The sequence below is a fragment of the Heterodontus francisci genome, chromosome 6 (assembly GCF_036365525.1).
Source record: "Heterodontus francisci isolate sHetFra1 chromosome 6, sHetFra1.hap1, whole genome shotgun sequence".
In the NCBI taxonomy this organism is placed as follows: Eukaryota; Metazoa; Chordata; class Chondrichthyes; order Heterodontiformes; family Heterodontidae; genus Heterodontus; species Heterodontus francisci.
The window spans coordinates 119,494,042-119,509,577 of NC_090376.1; the positions used below are offsets into that span (position 1 = coordinate 119,494,042).

The 15,536-nt window shown below is 45.1% G+C and overlaps 1 protein-coding gene across 1 annotated transcript in view; it reads left to right on the forward strand.

The window, feature by feature from the left end:
- Positions 1–2,127: 2,127 nt before the first annotated feature.
- Positions 2,128–15,536, forward strand: part of cdc16 (cell division cycle 16 homolog (S. cerevisiae)) — a 50,568-nt gene continuing 37,159 nt past the window's right edge. Inside the window, exons 1-7 of the mRNA XM_068034190.1 lie at positions 2,128–2,316; positions 2,891–2,945; positions 4,206–4,303; positions 6,695–6,733; positions 8,596–8,736; positions 13,387–13,546; positions 14,694–14,788. Coding sequence (XP_067890291.1) covers positions 2,146–2,316; positions 2,891–2,945; positions 4,206–4,303; positions 6,695–6,733; positions 8,596–8,736; positions 13,387–13,546; positions 14,694–14,788 — 759 coding nt within the window. The 5' untranslated portion in view covers positions 2,128–2,145. The remainder of the gene's footprint in view (positions 2,317–2,890; positions 2,946–4,205; positions 4,304–6,694; positions 6,734–8,595; positions 8,737–13,386; positions 13,547–14,693; positions 14,789–15,536) is intronic.

Consider the following 15,536-nt stretch of genomic DNA (forward strand, 5'->3'; position numbering starts at 1 on the left):
CTGTTTGATTCAACCATGAGTTTAGTCGATTAAGAGGAATTAAGTGAATATGATGAAAAGAAAAAAAAAATTGTAAAGGAAACTTAATCAAATTAAATTGGAAATTCCTGGGGGGGGTGTGACGATGCACTCCAGGCCCCACCCTCCCCCCGCCCCAGATCCAGTGCCCACTGGGTGAAGAAAGCCTCAAGTGTATTGGTGGACACCACGTGCTCTCTCTCCAGGGACACCCAGGTGCAGACATATCCACGGAAGAGAGGCAGGCAGTCGGACCGAATGACCCCCCCCCCTTGACCGTCCACTGCCTAAGCCTTGGCCTAGCAGCTGCTCCACAAGGCTGTCCCTCGATCTGTGCACTAGCCTCCAGACTGGGCGGCCGCAGATCAGGAGTGTGGGACTGAAGTGCAGCCATTAAGGAGCTGACCCCTCAGATAATGAAGGAGGGGCTGCAACCTGACACATCCCACATAGACGTGAAACGTGGAGTACTCCAGGACATAGAAATTAGAGGCGGTCCAGGAGTCCGTGAATAAACTGAACCGCCTATCGCCTGGACCCCGCACACAACCTGCTGATTACCTTTGGGTGACAGCACCATCTGCTGGCAGGGACATGATAGTACAAGACAAAACAGAGCTTTGCCCCATTCATGGAACTGTAACCTCATCTGACACTCCAGTGCAGTACTGAGGGAGTGCTGCACTGTCAGAGGTGCTATCTTTTGGATGAGACATTAAACCAAGAGAACCCATTGCACTATTCAGGGAATAGTAAGAGAGTTCTCCCCGATGTCCTGGGCCAATATCTGTCGCTTAACCAACTTCACTAACAAAAACATTATCTGGTCTTTTATTGTGTTGCTGTTTGTGGGATCTTGCTGTGTGCAAATTGGCTGTTGCAGTTCCTACATAACAACAGTGACTCATTACAAAAGTACTTCATTGTGAAGCGCTTTGAGATGTCCTGAGGTTGTGGAAGGCTCTACAGAAATATGAGTTCTATCTTTTCGCCAGTGAGGTCCTGGAGTGAGCATTGCAGTAGATCACCAGTCCTGAAACTCTGACCACGCCAGAGTGTGGAGTCAGTGGGAGGGAAAATAAGGTGCACAGGACAGGTGGGTACAATCGTCACTGCGCATGCATCACTGGTGCCCACTTGACCTGTGTGGCCGGAATATCTTATGTCTGCCTGGCATGAGGCGCTCAAACCCCAGGAATGTCCCACATGGGTCTGATCCAGCAACACTTCTCCCTTCTTCTGAGAGGGCCTCAACCCTGCTCAGACCCAAACCATAGCATTCACACATTGGGAGTGGCGGTCACTAATTAACAACAGACATCACTCAATAGGTGTGGCAATCGCTAATTAGGAGTAAAAGACGCATTTAGATAAAAGCAAAATAAAGCAGATGCTGGAAATCTGAAATAAAAACAGACTTTGGAGTCTGTCTTGACAAATACATGAATAGGATGGGAATAGAGGGATACGGACCCCGGAAGCGCAGAAGGTTTTAGTTTAGACAGGCAACAGGATCGGCGCAGGCTTGGAGGGCCGAATGGCCTGTTCCTGTGCTGTACTTTTCTTTGTAATGATCACTCATTACATGTTAAACACTAAGTGTTATAGTCATTCATTCGGAATGGCAATCACTAATTAAATGTATCGAACATGTCAGGTAAACTAAACTCCAGCCTTCTATGAATACAGAATATTTGCAATCTACACGGAATTACATGTGATTTACAGCACAGAAAGAGGCCATTCGGCCTAACTAGTCTATGCTGGTCTTTATGCTCCTCCCACTTGTTTGCAGGAGGCAATTTGTGTCTTGATTCATGAAAGAAAAGATCAATTTCAAGTGGTACAACCATCAGGCAGCCCTGGGTATCCATCAGCAAGGCTGTTCATTTCTGTTGCCAATCATTTGGTCAGATCGGATTATAGGGAAACTTTGCAGATTGACAATCACTCCTCATATCTCCCTGGTCTGAAAGGCTTCACAATAACCAGCAGACCCCCCCCCCCCCCCCCCCATCTCCCCCCACTAACCCCTCCCCCCCATCTCCCCCCACTAACCCCTCCCCCCCATCTCCCCCCACTAACCCCTCCCCCCCATCTCCCCCACCCCGGTGGCTGCAGAGGAACATGCCGTCAGGGTGGGACCGTTTGCCGGGCCGCCACGCTCCGTGGGAAGGGATTGTGAGACGGACGGCGGCGGCCGGAAGTGACAGACTGGCGCGGAGCGAAGCAGCGACAATGAGCCAGAAACAGAAACCGGAGCGGCTGCGGCGGCGGGTGAGACTCTACCTGGACCAGGTGAGGGAGAGAGAGGCACCGGGCTGAGGTTTCAGGTCCTGGCCCAGAACAACGGGCGAGGTCCGTCACCTTAATAGGACCCCGTCACAGAGCGTGAATCTGAATGTTTGGCGCCCCCTCGGTACTGCCCCTCCGACAGCGCGGCGCCCCCTCGGTACTGCCCCTCCGACAGCGCGGCGCCCCCTCGGTACTGCCCCTCCGACAGCGCGGCGCCCCCTCGGTACTGCCCCTCCGACAGCGCGGCGCCCCCTCGGTACTGCCCCTCCGACAGCGCGGCGCCCCCTCGGTACTGCCCCTCCGACAGCGCGGCGCCCCCTCGGTACTGCCCCTCCGACAGCGCGGCGCCCCCTCGGTACTGCCCCTCCGACAGCGCGGCGCCCCCTCGGTACTGCCCCTCCGACAGCGCGGCGCCCCCTCGGTATTGCACTGGAATGTCAGCCAGGATTTTGAGCTTGAGCCCAAGTGGGATTTGAACCGACGATCTTCTGACCCAGTGGTACCCCGTGTGCCATGCTTGACCCTGCTACAGTAATTTATATGAGCAGGGTAATGCTTTTCCATTGTTTCCTTGCAGCAACAGTATCAAAGTGCTCTGTTCTGGGCGGACAAAGTTGCTTCGCTATCACATGGTGAGCTCATTTTTATTATTTCCGTTTTTCAGTGGAATGAACCTAAGCCTGGATGAGTTGTGTGTGTCCTGGTGCTCTGCCTAACTAGAGCTGACTGCTCTGATTGATTGGTTGTCCCTTTAGGTCCTTTAGCATTGGCCCTCTGGCCTGTCGTTTCTGGGCCCACTCTGACTCTGCTCCTTCCCATAGACCTCTTTTTAAGGGAGATACATCAACTGGTGAGCCTGAATCTATACTTGGCGATATGTGTTCTAGTGTTTCAGTTTGAGAGGTAAAAGAGATATTTACTGTTTTGCTCCTTATGTTTCTGTGAATGTCTGTTCAGTGAAGGAGTAAGCATAGGCTTGGTTATATTAGTTTGAAGTCCAGCAGCAGTAAAAAATAAAATAAAATAAAATTGAATTGAGGGAAGAGGAGGGGAAACAGAAATAATATTTAATGTTTTGGATTTTAATTTCTAATTGTATCTGAAATGATCACACCACAGTAACAGACTATTCCTGACATTTAAATAACATTATTACTATAAATTACAAGCTGTTTAAGTTTCTAGCTCAAATATCACAAAACTAACAGACAAATCTGATGCAGGGAGGCTGAAATTTCCCTGAGACAGATGATATCTAATGTCCGTTCACCCAGCAAGCTGCTCTGTTCAAATGGCTTCGCCTGTTTGTTTTTTAAACACATACTGGAAATATCTGTTTTTTTCCCATTTTTAATAATTTTTCTTCCAATTTTTATCATCCTTTGTTGTCGTTGCGATGCTGTGGCCGATCTAATTGCCCATCAATTCGCTGTGACGTTGCAAAATGGGAAGAGGGAATGGAACGGGAAGCAAATGAATTGATTTTTTTCGCTGGGCACTGAGTGATGATTGTGTTGGTCTAGTTAATCTATTATACTAACCTCGAAGAAATCAATTCTAACTGCCATGGGTTCTGGAACTAATCATTAATCTTCAACTAATCTCCATGTATTATAAACAGCAACCATTTTTAATGACTGAAGCCCAGTAATCTTGACACGTTGTACTAGAGTGGAAGTACTTGGGTAAATTTGGCAGGGAGCCATGTGTTCAGAGTTAGGCCTTCAACACAGGAGCAAATATTCTGCAAGCCGCACTTCCTGGAAGCACTGAATTTATGCCTCCAGGGATCGCTCGCTGTGTGCTGTTCCTGCCTGTAAGACCAGCTCCATTTTAGTACCCAGTTGTAACGTTGACATGTTTAAGTGTTGTGATTTTGTTTTGTGCTGCAGAGGAGCCCCAGGATATATACTGGCTGTCGCAGTGCCTTTACCTCACAGCCCAGTACCACAGAGCTGCTCACGCTATTCGATCCCGCAAACTTGATAAGGTATGATTTATTTCCCCATTACCCATATTCCTTGTAATTATTTGGGTAACTTCAAATTGTGCAACAGTGCACTTCTTTTCTACAGAATTCGCCGCATTCATTTTGTCCACATGGACTGTATCGGAATGATATAGAAGTTACAACACAGAAACAGGCCATTCGGCCCAGTTGGTCCATCTTGGTGTTTATGCTCCACACGAGTCTCCTCCAACCCTCATACATCTCACCCAATCTGCATATCCTTCGATTCCTTTTTCCCCTCATGTGCTTTCCCTTTAAATGTATCTATGCTACTCACCTCAACCGCTCCTTGAGGCAGTGAGTTCCATATTCTCACCATTTGTAATCTTCTGACCCACAACAAGCTGTTCCTAACAACTACGGATTTCCCATATGCAATGACATTGCAAGAAGCCATTCATTTCCTAGTCGTCGTTCCCATTTTGCGGAGCAAAAATTACAGTCCAGCTGCTCCTGAAAGCAAAAGATTTTTCCCCCCTGTAAACTTACGTTCTAGGAATGCTCTCCAATCCCTTGTTCAGTGCCAATCGCATCAGCTCTGACGTTTTGTTTAGTGCCTGCTCTGTCCTGGTGCCACTTTGATTGGAAAATCGCAGCTAGTAGATGGTTTTGCTTGAGAGTGCCCTGATAATATTTCCCTTCCCCTTGGCAGAGAGACCTGGTCTGGTACAGCGTCCGTTAAATGGCAGTATTTAAAAGTTCTAGGAGACGCAGCGACACTTTGGGAACAGACCAGCCTGCTTGGGGTGTTGCCCTTATTTGTATGATTGCCACACGTTGATCCTGAAGGATTTATCCAGTGTCCTGTACTGTCTGATATCACCTCTTTTCATTTGCATTCAGTGCTTCTAAGCAGCACAGTGTTTTTGCCTTGTGTCTCTGCCTTGTTTGTTTTTGCACTGAATAGAATCTTGCAGCATAGAAGGAGACTATTCAGCCCTTCGTGCCTGTGCTGGCTCTTTGAGCTATCAAATTAATCCCACTCCCCGCTCTTTCCCCATAGCCCTGCAAATTATTCCCCTTCAAATATTTATCCAATTCCCTTTTGAAAGCTACTATTGAATCTGCTTCCACTGCCCTTTCAGGCAGCGCGTTCCAGATCACAACAACTCATTTTTCCCGCCGCCTGGTTCTTTAGTCAATTACCTGCAATCCCTCTCCATTCATGCTCCCTATTTCAGTTCCTGGCTCGTATGCAATTGTCTACATTGAACTTTAAGTTGCTTTGAGCTGTGCAGAAATGTTTTCATTTGTACTTCCTATCTTGATAGACAGATGTGGGTTATTTTGCTGGGTTATGACTTTGCTGAACCCTCATCCAGTCGTCATCTTGGGTATTCTAAGGGAGCAAAGGGGCTCATTCCTGTGCTACAGTTTGGTCTGAGTCTGGATCTGGCAGTGGAAGAGGGAACCTTGTTACAATTCGCTCTGGAGTAAGGTCAGAGCTCATAGTGTAAATTCATCTTAGATTCTTTGTCGATACATCTGCTCGACACTGAACTGAAGAACAATTCATACAAGTTCAGGTACAGCCAGTCTCCTTAGTTTTGTCTTATGGGCGGGATTCTAAGTCCATCCTAAATTTCCTGAAGCAATATTTTCAGTGGGAAAATGCATAAAATTGCAGGCTACATCTGTTTAAATTTCTGTTCTATTTGAGCACTGTAGCTTGTTATTTCAAAGGTTTGCTGAATTGAGGTCGATTTTGCCCTGTAGCCTCTACCCTCAGGCTCTGAATTTGACTTGCAGTGTATACCATCTGTAAGATGCACCGCAGCAACTCACCAAGGCTCCTACAACAGCACCTCCCAAACCCTCAACCTCTCTCACCTGGAAGAACAAGGGCAGCAGGCGCATGAGAACACCACTTCCTGCAAGTTCCCCTCCAAGCCACACACCATCCTGACTTGGAACTATGTCGCTGTTCCTTCACTGTCACTGGGTCAAAATCCTGGAACTCCCTTCCTAACAGCACTGTGGGTGCACTGCAGTGGTTCGGGAAGGCAGCTCACCACCACCACCTCAAGCAACTGAAAATGGACAATAAATGCTAGCCTTGCCAGTGACGCTCACATCCCATGAATGAATAAAAAAAACTCGCAGGCGCTGTTTTCTTTGAATCTCCAAGTTGTTTTCATCTTATCATCTAGATGTAATTCAGATCAAGGAGTCAATGGTAAACATGTTCTCCTTCCACTCCCTCTGTGCAAACTTGGTCTCAAGCTAATTTTCTTTATAAATTTTAACTAGATAACTGTGAACTGACTGTATTTTCACTGGACATCTTTAATGAATTGTTTTCAATATTAAGCAGAATATTATACATCATCTGGTGCTGCAGATGTTTATTGTTTTCCTTCCTGCCCCTAGATCTATGGAGCCTGTCGGTACTTTGCTGCTCAGTGTCATGTGAGTAAAATAGTGTCTTGTTTAGATGTTTCCAACTAAAGTGGGGCCTGTTTTATTATCCTTTAATTTTTCTATTTTCTTGTGTTCTTCCATTGATTTATAAATGTTATTCATCTCACTATAAAACAAAGTCAAATATTTGATTCTGGGCCTTCGTGATGCTGAGGGACTCAAAGGTAAATGCACAATAAGTGATTAAGTGTCGCGCGATCAGATCTCCAAGAATACATCAAACCAGAGTCGGCAACCCACGATCCAGGTTATTGGAAACAACCTGTGAGACATAGTGTCGTGCCGTAGCATCGTGTCATAGTGTCGTGGTTATATTACTGGACTAGTAAACCAGAGGCCTGGATTAATGATCCTGCGACATGAGTTCAAATCCTACCACAGTAACTGAGGAGTTTACGTTCAGTTAATTAAATAAAATCTGCTATTAAGTTAATATTAGTAATGGAAATAATAATCAGTGAATACCAGTTTGTTGCATAAACTCATCTGGTCATTAATGCCCTTTATGGAAGGAAATCTGGCGTCCTTACCCGGTTTGAGCTATATATGACTCCAGACTCAATTCTTTTAAGAGGTACCTGGACATGCACCTGAAGTGCCTTTTGAAAGGGTCTAGCAAGCCACTTCATTGTCTCGAGGGCAGTTAGGGATGGGCGATGGGGATGGGGCGGCACAGTGGTTAGCACCGCAGCCTCACAGCTCCAGCGACCCGGGTTCAATTCTGGGTACTGTGTGGAGTTTGCAAGTTCTCCCTGTGTCTGCGTGGGTTTTCTCCAGGTGCTTTGGTTTCCTCCCACAAGCCAAAAGACTTGCAGGTTGGTAGGTAAATTGGCCATTACAAATTGTCCCTAGTATAGGTAGGTGGTAGGGAAATATAGGGACAGGTGGGGATGTGGTAGGAATATGGGATTAGTGTAGGATTAGTATAAATGGGTGGTTGATGGTCGGCACAGACTCGGTGGGCCGAAGGGCCTGTTTCAGTGCTGTATCTCTAAACTAAACTAAAAACAATGAATGCTGACCTTGTCAATAATGCCTACATCATGAATGAATTTTTAAAAAGACATTTGGATTGTACTGGGCAAGTTGGGGATGGAAGGGAAATCCAAATTTAATTTTCTGTTTATTGAATGAGCAAACATAATTCTAATTATTGTGTGCTTGGAGCCCATGTCCTGCGTTGCTCTGCTGGGTAGCCTCCATGAGTGTTGTTGGATGCAGCAGTGAAGTGCAATCCAGCTGTGAGCTAAAGCCTCTTGACAGCATTAAGTGAATTGGCTCCATCTAGTGACACTTTAGTGAGGTACACAAGTTGACCTGGGGACTGACTCGTCCACCTGTACAAACCTGTATGCACCTTTTCCAAGCGCCTTGTACCTGCGTATTTATCCTCTTAATATAAACATGGCGATTACGAAACTGAATTACTCCTGACACAGAAAACATTTTTTTGTATAGAGTTGTTCATTGCCTGAGCTTCTGTTTACCCATTGACAAAGGAATAATTTTTTTGTGTAATTTTTCTGTAACTAATGCATCAGTTGATTTTTGTAGTCTTGGAGGGTAAGCTCAAACGATAGGCAGGATATTTGAGTGTTTACGTAAATAAATGTCAGCTGTGGCTCAGTGGGTAGCATTCTTACCTCTGAGTCCGAAGGTTGTGTGTTTGAGTCCCACTCCAGAGAAGAGGTGACAAGCCGTCGGTTTAATTTCTCTGCTGAAAGACAGCACCTCCCACAGTGCAGAACTTAAATAGCTCATTAACATATCCCTGTATCACAATATCTATCCTCGAGTACTAAAGCTGCATTTAAATCTTTTGTCTCTTTTTATTTTTCTGTCACAAAAAGTACGCAGCCAAGGAATATCAGCAAGCCCTCGATATCCTGGATATGCAAGAACCAATCAACAAGATAATACTGGAGAAGAATGCTAAAGCTGACAACAAGGTCAAAGAAGCATCGATTGACTGGGGATTATCTCCAGCTGCAGTGAGTGAAGCAGTTCTGCCACAGCCTCTGCCGCTTGATAGGAAGAATATAACTTGTCTTTCCCTTTATCGTTTGCCTTTGGATTAAAGGATGCATGCTGTCCTAGTGGTTTAGCAGCTATATCTAATATTCATTGAGCCATCAGATCGAGAGTGTTTCAGGTTTGACCCCTGCTCTGTGGCAAATAAGCAGCGCTCAACCATGGGGCTAGATTTGCCCTCAGCAGCCTTGGGTTAGAACCATAGAAAAGGTACAGCACAGAACGAGGCCATTCAGCCCATCGTGTCCATGCCGGCCGAATAAACTGGCCGTCCAAACTAATCCCACCGTCCAGCACCTGGTCCATAGCCCCACAGGTTATAACACTTCAGGTGCATGTTCAGGTACCTCTTAAAAGAATTGAGGGTTTCTGCCTCCACCACCATTCCTGGCAGCGGATTTCAGACACCCACCACACTCTGGGTGAATAAGTTTCCCCTCATGTCCCATCTAATCCTTCCACCATTCACCTTAAATCTGTGTCCCCTGGTAACTGACCTCCCCACCAGGGGAAACAGGTCCTTCCTGTCTATTCTATCTAGGCCCCTCATAATTTTGTACACCTCCATTAAGTCACCCCTAGTCTCCTCAGTTCCAAGGAAAACAACCCTTGCCTATCCAATCTTTCTCATAGCTGCAACTTTCAAGTCCTGGAAACATTCTTGTAAATCTCCTCTGTATTCTCTCCAGAGCAATTATGCCCTTCCAGTAATGTGGTGACCAGAACTGTACGCAATACTCCAGATGTGGCCTAACCAGTGTTTTATACAGTTTCAGCATTACATCCCTGCTTTTGAATTCTATACCTCAGCCAATAAAGGAAAGCATCCATATGCCTTCTTCACCACTCTATCTACCTGTCCTGCCACCTTCAGGGACCTGTGGACATGCACTCTAAGGTCTTTCACTTCTTCTCCCCCTCTCAACATCCTCCCGTTTATTGTGTATTCCCTCGCTTTATTTGCCCTCCTCAAATACATTACCTCACACTTCTCTGGATTGAATTCCATTTGTCACTTTTCTGCCCGCTCAACCAAACTATTGATATCATTTTGGAGTCTCCAGCTTTCCTCCTCACTTAACCACACAGCCAATTTTTGTGTATTCGGCAAATTTCCCAAACATGCCTCCCACATTTAAGTAAAAATCATTAATGTATACCACAAACAGCAAGGGACCCAACACTGAGCCCTGTGGAATGCCACTGGAAACCGCTTTCCATTCACAATAACATCCGTCAACCATTACCTTTTGTTTCCTGTCACTGAGCCAATTCTGGATCCAACCTGCCACATTCCCCTGTATCCCATGGACTTTCATTTTACTGACCAGTGTGCCATGCGGGACGTTGCCAAATGCCTTATTACAATCCATGTAGACAACATCCACTGCACTACCCTCATCAATCCTCCTTGTTACTTCCTCAAAACATTCAATCAGTTTAGTAAGACATGACCGTCCCTTATCAAATCCATGCTGACTATCCCTGATTAATCCATGCCTTTCTAAGTGACAGTTTATCCTATCCCTCAGAATAGATTCTAACAATTCATTCTACTAAACGCTGGAGAGTACAGGCCCAGTCTCCTCGCTCTCTCATAGGACAGTCCCGCCATCCGAGGGATCAGTCTGGTGAACCTTCGTTGCACTCCCTCTATGTAAGGAGACCAAAACTGTACACAGTACTCCAGGTGTGGTCTCACTGAGGCTCTATACAATTGCATTAAGACTTCTTTACTCCTGGTACTCAAATCCTCTTGCAATAAAGGCCAGCATGCCATTTGCCTTCCTGTATGTTGGCTTTCCTTACTGCTGATGCACACTGCACTGTTGCTATCAATGAGCTCTCCACCAAGACCTCCAGATCCGTGTGTCCAAGAGCCACCTGGTTTATATTCCAGTTACCCAGTTCCATTATCTTGCTTTTATCCACATTATGTGCCAGTTTCCACTCACCAGTCCAGTTTCCAATCTTTTCACTCCTTTCAATTTGATTTGCCTGTTGCTTATTATTTTATTTCCCACTCCACTGCCCCCCAAAAATTTAGTGTTTACAAATGTAGACATTCTGTTTCTGGCATCAACCCCAAGTTGTGAATGGAACAGTGTCAACTTGCCAAGGAGTCACCAGTGGGCTGACACTCGCATCGCTGCTGCAGTCATTTGTTCGTACCGTTTGTATTGATGTGCATCTTGTTAATTGTATATCAATTGGTAATTAATCAGGTGGAGGGCATTACTTGGGGACTTTTTTTATTCATTCATGGGATGTGGGCATCGTTGGTTAGGCCAGCATTTATTGCCCATCCCTAATTGCCCTTGAGAAGGTGGTGCCGCCTTCTTGAACCAGATGCAGTCCATCTGAGGTAGGTGCACCCACAGTGCTATTAGGAAGGGAGTTCCAGGATTTTTGACCCAGCAACAGTGAAGGAACGGCGATATAGTTCCAAGTCAGGATGGTGTGTGACTTGGAGGGGAACTTGCAGGTGGTGGTGTTCCCATGCAGCTGTTGCCCTTGTCCTTCATGGTGGGAGAGGCCGTGGGTTTGGAAGGCGCTGTCTAAGGAGCCTTGGTGAGTTGCTGCAGTGCATCTTGTAGATGTACACACTGCTGCCACTGTGCGTCAGTGGTGGAGGGAGTGAATGTTTGTGGATGAGGTGCCAATCAAGCGGGCTGCTTTGTCCTGGATGGTGCCAAGCTTCATGAGTGTTGGAGCTGCACCCATCCAGGCAAGTGGAGAGTATTCCATCACACTCCTGACTTGTGCCTTGTAGATGGTGGACAGGCTTTGGGGAGTCAGGAGGTGAAATGCTCACCGCTGGATTCCTTGTCTCTGACCTGCTCTTGTAGCCACAGTATTTATGTGGCTACTGCAGTTCAGTTTCTGGTTAATGGTGACCTCCCCAGGGTGTTGATAGTGGGGGATTCAGTGATTGTAATGCCATTGACTGTCAAGGGGAGATGGTTAGAATTGAGATAGTCGTGGCCTGGCACTTGTGTGGTGCGAATGTTACTTGCCACTTATCAGCCCAAGCCTGGATGTTGTTCGGGTCTTGCTGCATCTGGACATGGGCTGCTTCATTATCTGAGGCGTTGCGAATAGTGCTGAACATTGTGCAATCATCAGTGAACATCCCCACTTCTGACCTTAAGATTGGAGGAAGGTCATTCATGAAGCAGCTGAAGATGGTTGGGCCTAGGACACTACCCTGATGAACTCCTGCAGTGATGACCTGGAACTGAGTGTTTTTCCCCTGATTCCCATTGACTCCAGTTTTGCTAGGGCTGCTTGATGCTATACTCGGTCAAATGCTGCCTTGATGTCAAGGGCAATCAATCTCACCTCACCTGTGCTTAATATACATGTTCTATGACTCTATATAGGAGCAGGCTGAAAGAGAGGTTATTGGTTGGAGTTGCACAGTATGCAATGTGTGACTGAGTAAATGAGAGCTTCTAAGTGTGTAAAGACTAGATCCAGTGTTCTGTCCTTCACTACCTGGCTATCTGTGTTTTGACATATGGATGTCATACATATATGTAAAGTATATCAACACAATAAACTAACAGTAATGGTGCCAGCAGTGATTTGAGTAGAGCTGACTACTGACTCCTTGCTGTGTTGAAACGGCTGCATTCACAGCCACCCCTGACTTTCCTTCCATTAATCTCTGCTGGGGCATTAATTAATAATCTACCCTGATGGTTCTTTGAAAACTCTTCCAACTGTGTGGTTCGTATTCACTCGGTTTAGGTAAAGACAAATTTACAAAGTCTGCACCAGGAAGTGAGAAAGAAATAACTGCAGCAAGTCAGAATAAGAAAGGAGGAATGCAGGTAAGAAAGTGAGGAGGCCAAAATGGAATTTCCAAAGTGAAATTCACATTTGAGATGAGCAACTACCAACTATCTTGTTAAGTTTGTGATAATTGAAAATAATGCTAGGGTGCATTTGATCTCTAACAGTTAGTTATACTTTTGCTGTGTTGCAGCTTTAACATCGACTCTGACTCCAACTTAAATTATGCAATTTCTTTGCCTGGTAAGCTTGTGACTGAAATGTACTGATCCTCCATTAATGGTTTCCAACATGTAACATGGCTAGTTATCTGATGACTTGAATTATTTGATACATTGAGACTACGTCAGGTCGATCTAATACTAACTGTACAAGAGGGGACACAACTTTAAAATTAGAGCTAGACCATTCAGGAGGAAAATCAGGTGGCACTTTTTCACACAAAGAATAGTAGAAATCTGGAATTCTCTCCCCCAGAAAGTTGTGGATGTTGGGGGACAGTTGGAGCATTCAGGACTGAGATTGATAGATTTTAGTTAGGCAAGGGATAAGTGGGTCAGCCATGATCTAACTGAATGGCAGAACAGACTCAAGGGGCTGAAATGGCCTGTTCCTGTTTTCCTGCATATTTAAGTATACTTGTTACTTGCAAGTTTATATTGTATCGATGATTGAAATTTAAAAATAATTTGTGCTATCTATGGTGTAAAGCACCTGATGTGAAGGTGGTTTGGTTTGGTGTGCATTTATTGACTTGTTTTTCATTGAATAATATTGATTGCATTTTAACCTCCTGGAATGTTTCTTGTTAGATCAAGAGCTCTATTTGCCTTTTGCGGGGGAAGATCTATGATGCTATGGATAACCGACCCCTTGCCACCAATAGCTACAGAGAAGCACTGAAGCTTGATGTGTGTTGCTTTGAAGCATTTGATCTATTGACGTCACACCACATGCTGACAGCACAGGAAGGTTTGAGTGCCTATTAATTTGCTACAGTTTGCTTTGGTTGCTGAAACTTGCTGTGGTCAGATATCAAGTTAATGGGAAGTCTGGTTCACTCAGATATTTGTAATAAATTCTGCATTTTGGTCAGGCTCAGAGCCTGTTCCTCTGAGGTTTCTTAAAGGACATCAACTATTTGAAGTGCCTTTCTCAGTTCCTTTCCCCAATCCATGAGGTTACTTAAGAGAAATGATTCAGTCACTGTTTGCAGACAAAATGCCAAAAGGATTGACCATGATCTAATTACATAGTATTTACTGCACAGAAATGGGCCATTCAGCCCAAGTGGTCTGTGCCTGTGTTTATGCTCCACATGAGCCTCCTCTTACCCCTCTTCATCTCACCCTATTATCTATCCTTCAGTTTCTTTCTGCCTCAATTGCTGATGTAGCTTCCCCTTAAATGCATCTACCAGTTGAATGGCCGAACATGCTTGAGGGGCTGAATGGCCTACCCCTAACTTCCTCGGAGAAGGGAGGGCAAGTAACTGACCGTAAATAGGGAGGGTGCATGTCTTCCAGTCCAAAGTTAAAATGAGAATAATCAGGTAGCTGAAGTGATTCAAGGCAAGTGAATGGATTAAAGATTTCACTGCAAAACCGAGTACTTTTACTGATAGGCTAAGTGTACGAAGGATCAGCTGTGCTCAGATAAGAGAGGCAATTTCTTAAGACTGCACTGCTGGATGGGAGCACAGGGTCAGAGCTGGAACTGTAACATTTGCATGGTCAGTTCTGCAAACCGTGCTCCTGGCCTGCCACAATCTCATCCCCCATGAGATTCTATGGGGCAGTTCTCCAATCTGTGCTCTCTGCTACTGAGGCTCACTTTGTCAAATCAAAGAGCAGTTATTGGTTGGAGGTGCAGCATGTGCAATGTGTGTCTTTGTAAATAAAAGCTGTAAGTAAACAAAGACTAGGCTCCAGTGTCCTATCCGCCACTGTGTGGCTATCTGAGGTGTAACAGTGCATCGAGTTAAAATAAACAGCAAAGGGGCAAAACTGAAGGAAACTCATTGCCAAGCAATTGAGTAATGTGAGACGGCCAATTGATGAATGGTGTGCTGGGGCTGAGTTAGCACTCGTGGTAATTATATATAAAACTTTCTCTCCAGAAAAGGAGCTGCTTGAATCATTGCCTTTCAATAAGCAATGCAGTGAAGAAGAACGTGATTTGCTGTACTTTCTGTACAAAAATAAATTGAAAAAGGTAAATGCACCATTTATTTGAATTAGTCAGAGGTTTCTGTGGAACACCAAAAATGCTCGATCAAGAAAAATAAGACATTGCATATTTAATTATTTGTTTAAAAAAGATATATTATAAAATATTAATTCCTCTTGCTACGCCCATTATTCTCTTCAGGTGAAGCAAGGTTAGAGTGTGGGGATGCTTGGAGCAGGGCGCTCAGATGTAATATAATCCCCATTTTAAACTCATACATTTAGTCCTTATTTTTATTTCTATTCTAAATTCCTTTGTCAACATTTACAGTGGGAACTGCCTGAACAAACTTTTCACACTGTAATTACACCCTCCGGCCAGTAGTGGGGCTGCAGTGCCTCACTGGCAGGAGTGTGTAATTACAGTATAACAACAACTTGCAATTTACAAAAGGTAGAACAACATTTCAAAGGCTCTTCACAAAGACATAATCTGGCAAAGAAAAGGCTTTGAGTTGAAGGTGGAGATATTAGGGAATCCAAAAGGCACAGGGTGAGATGGAGAGGTTTGAAGAGGGAATTCCGGAGCACGAGACCTAGATTGCTAGAAGTTGCAGAGATAGGGAAGAGCAAGACTATGAAGGGATTTAAACACCATTTTAAATTGGAAACGTTGAGGGACTGGGTATGAATGTAGGTCAGCAAGGACAGGGGTGATGCATTAGTGGGACTTGGTGCAGGGTAGATATCTCATCTTGCTGCCCCTTGGCGATTATCATTTGAAAACATGTCCG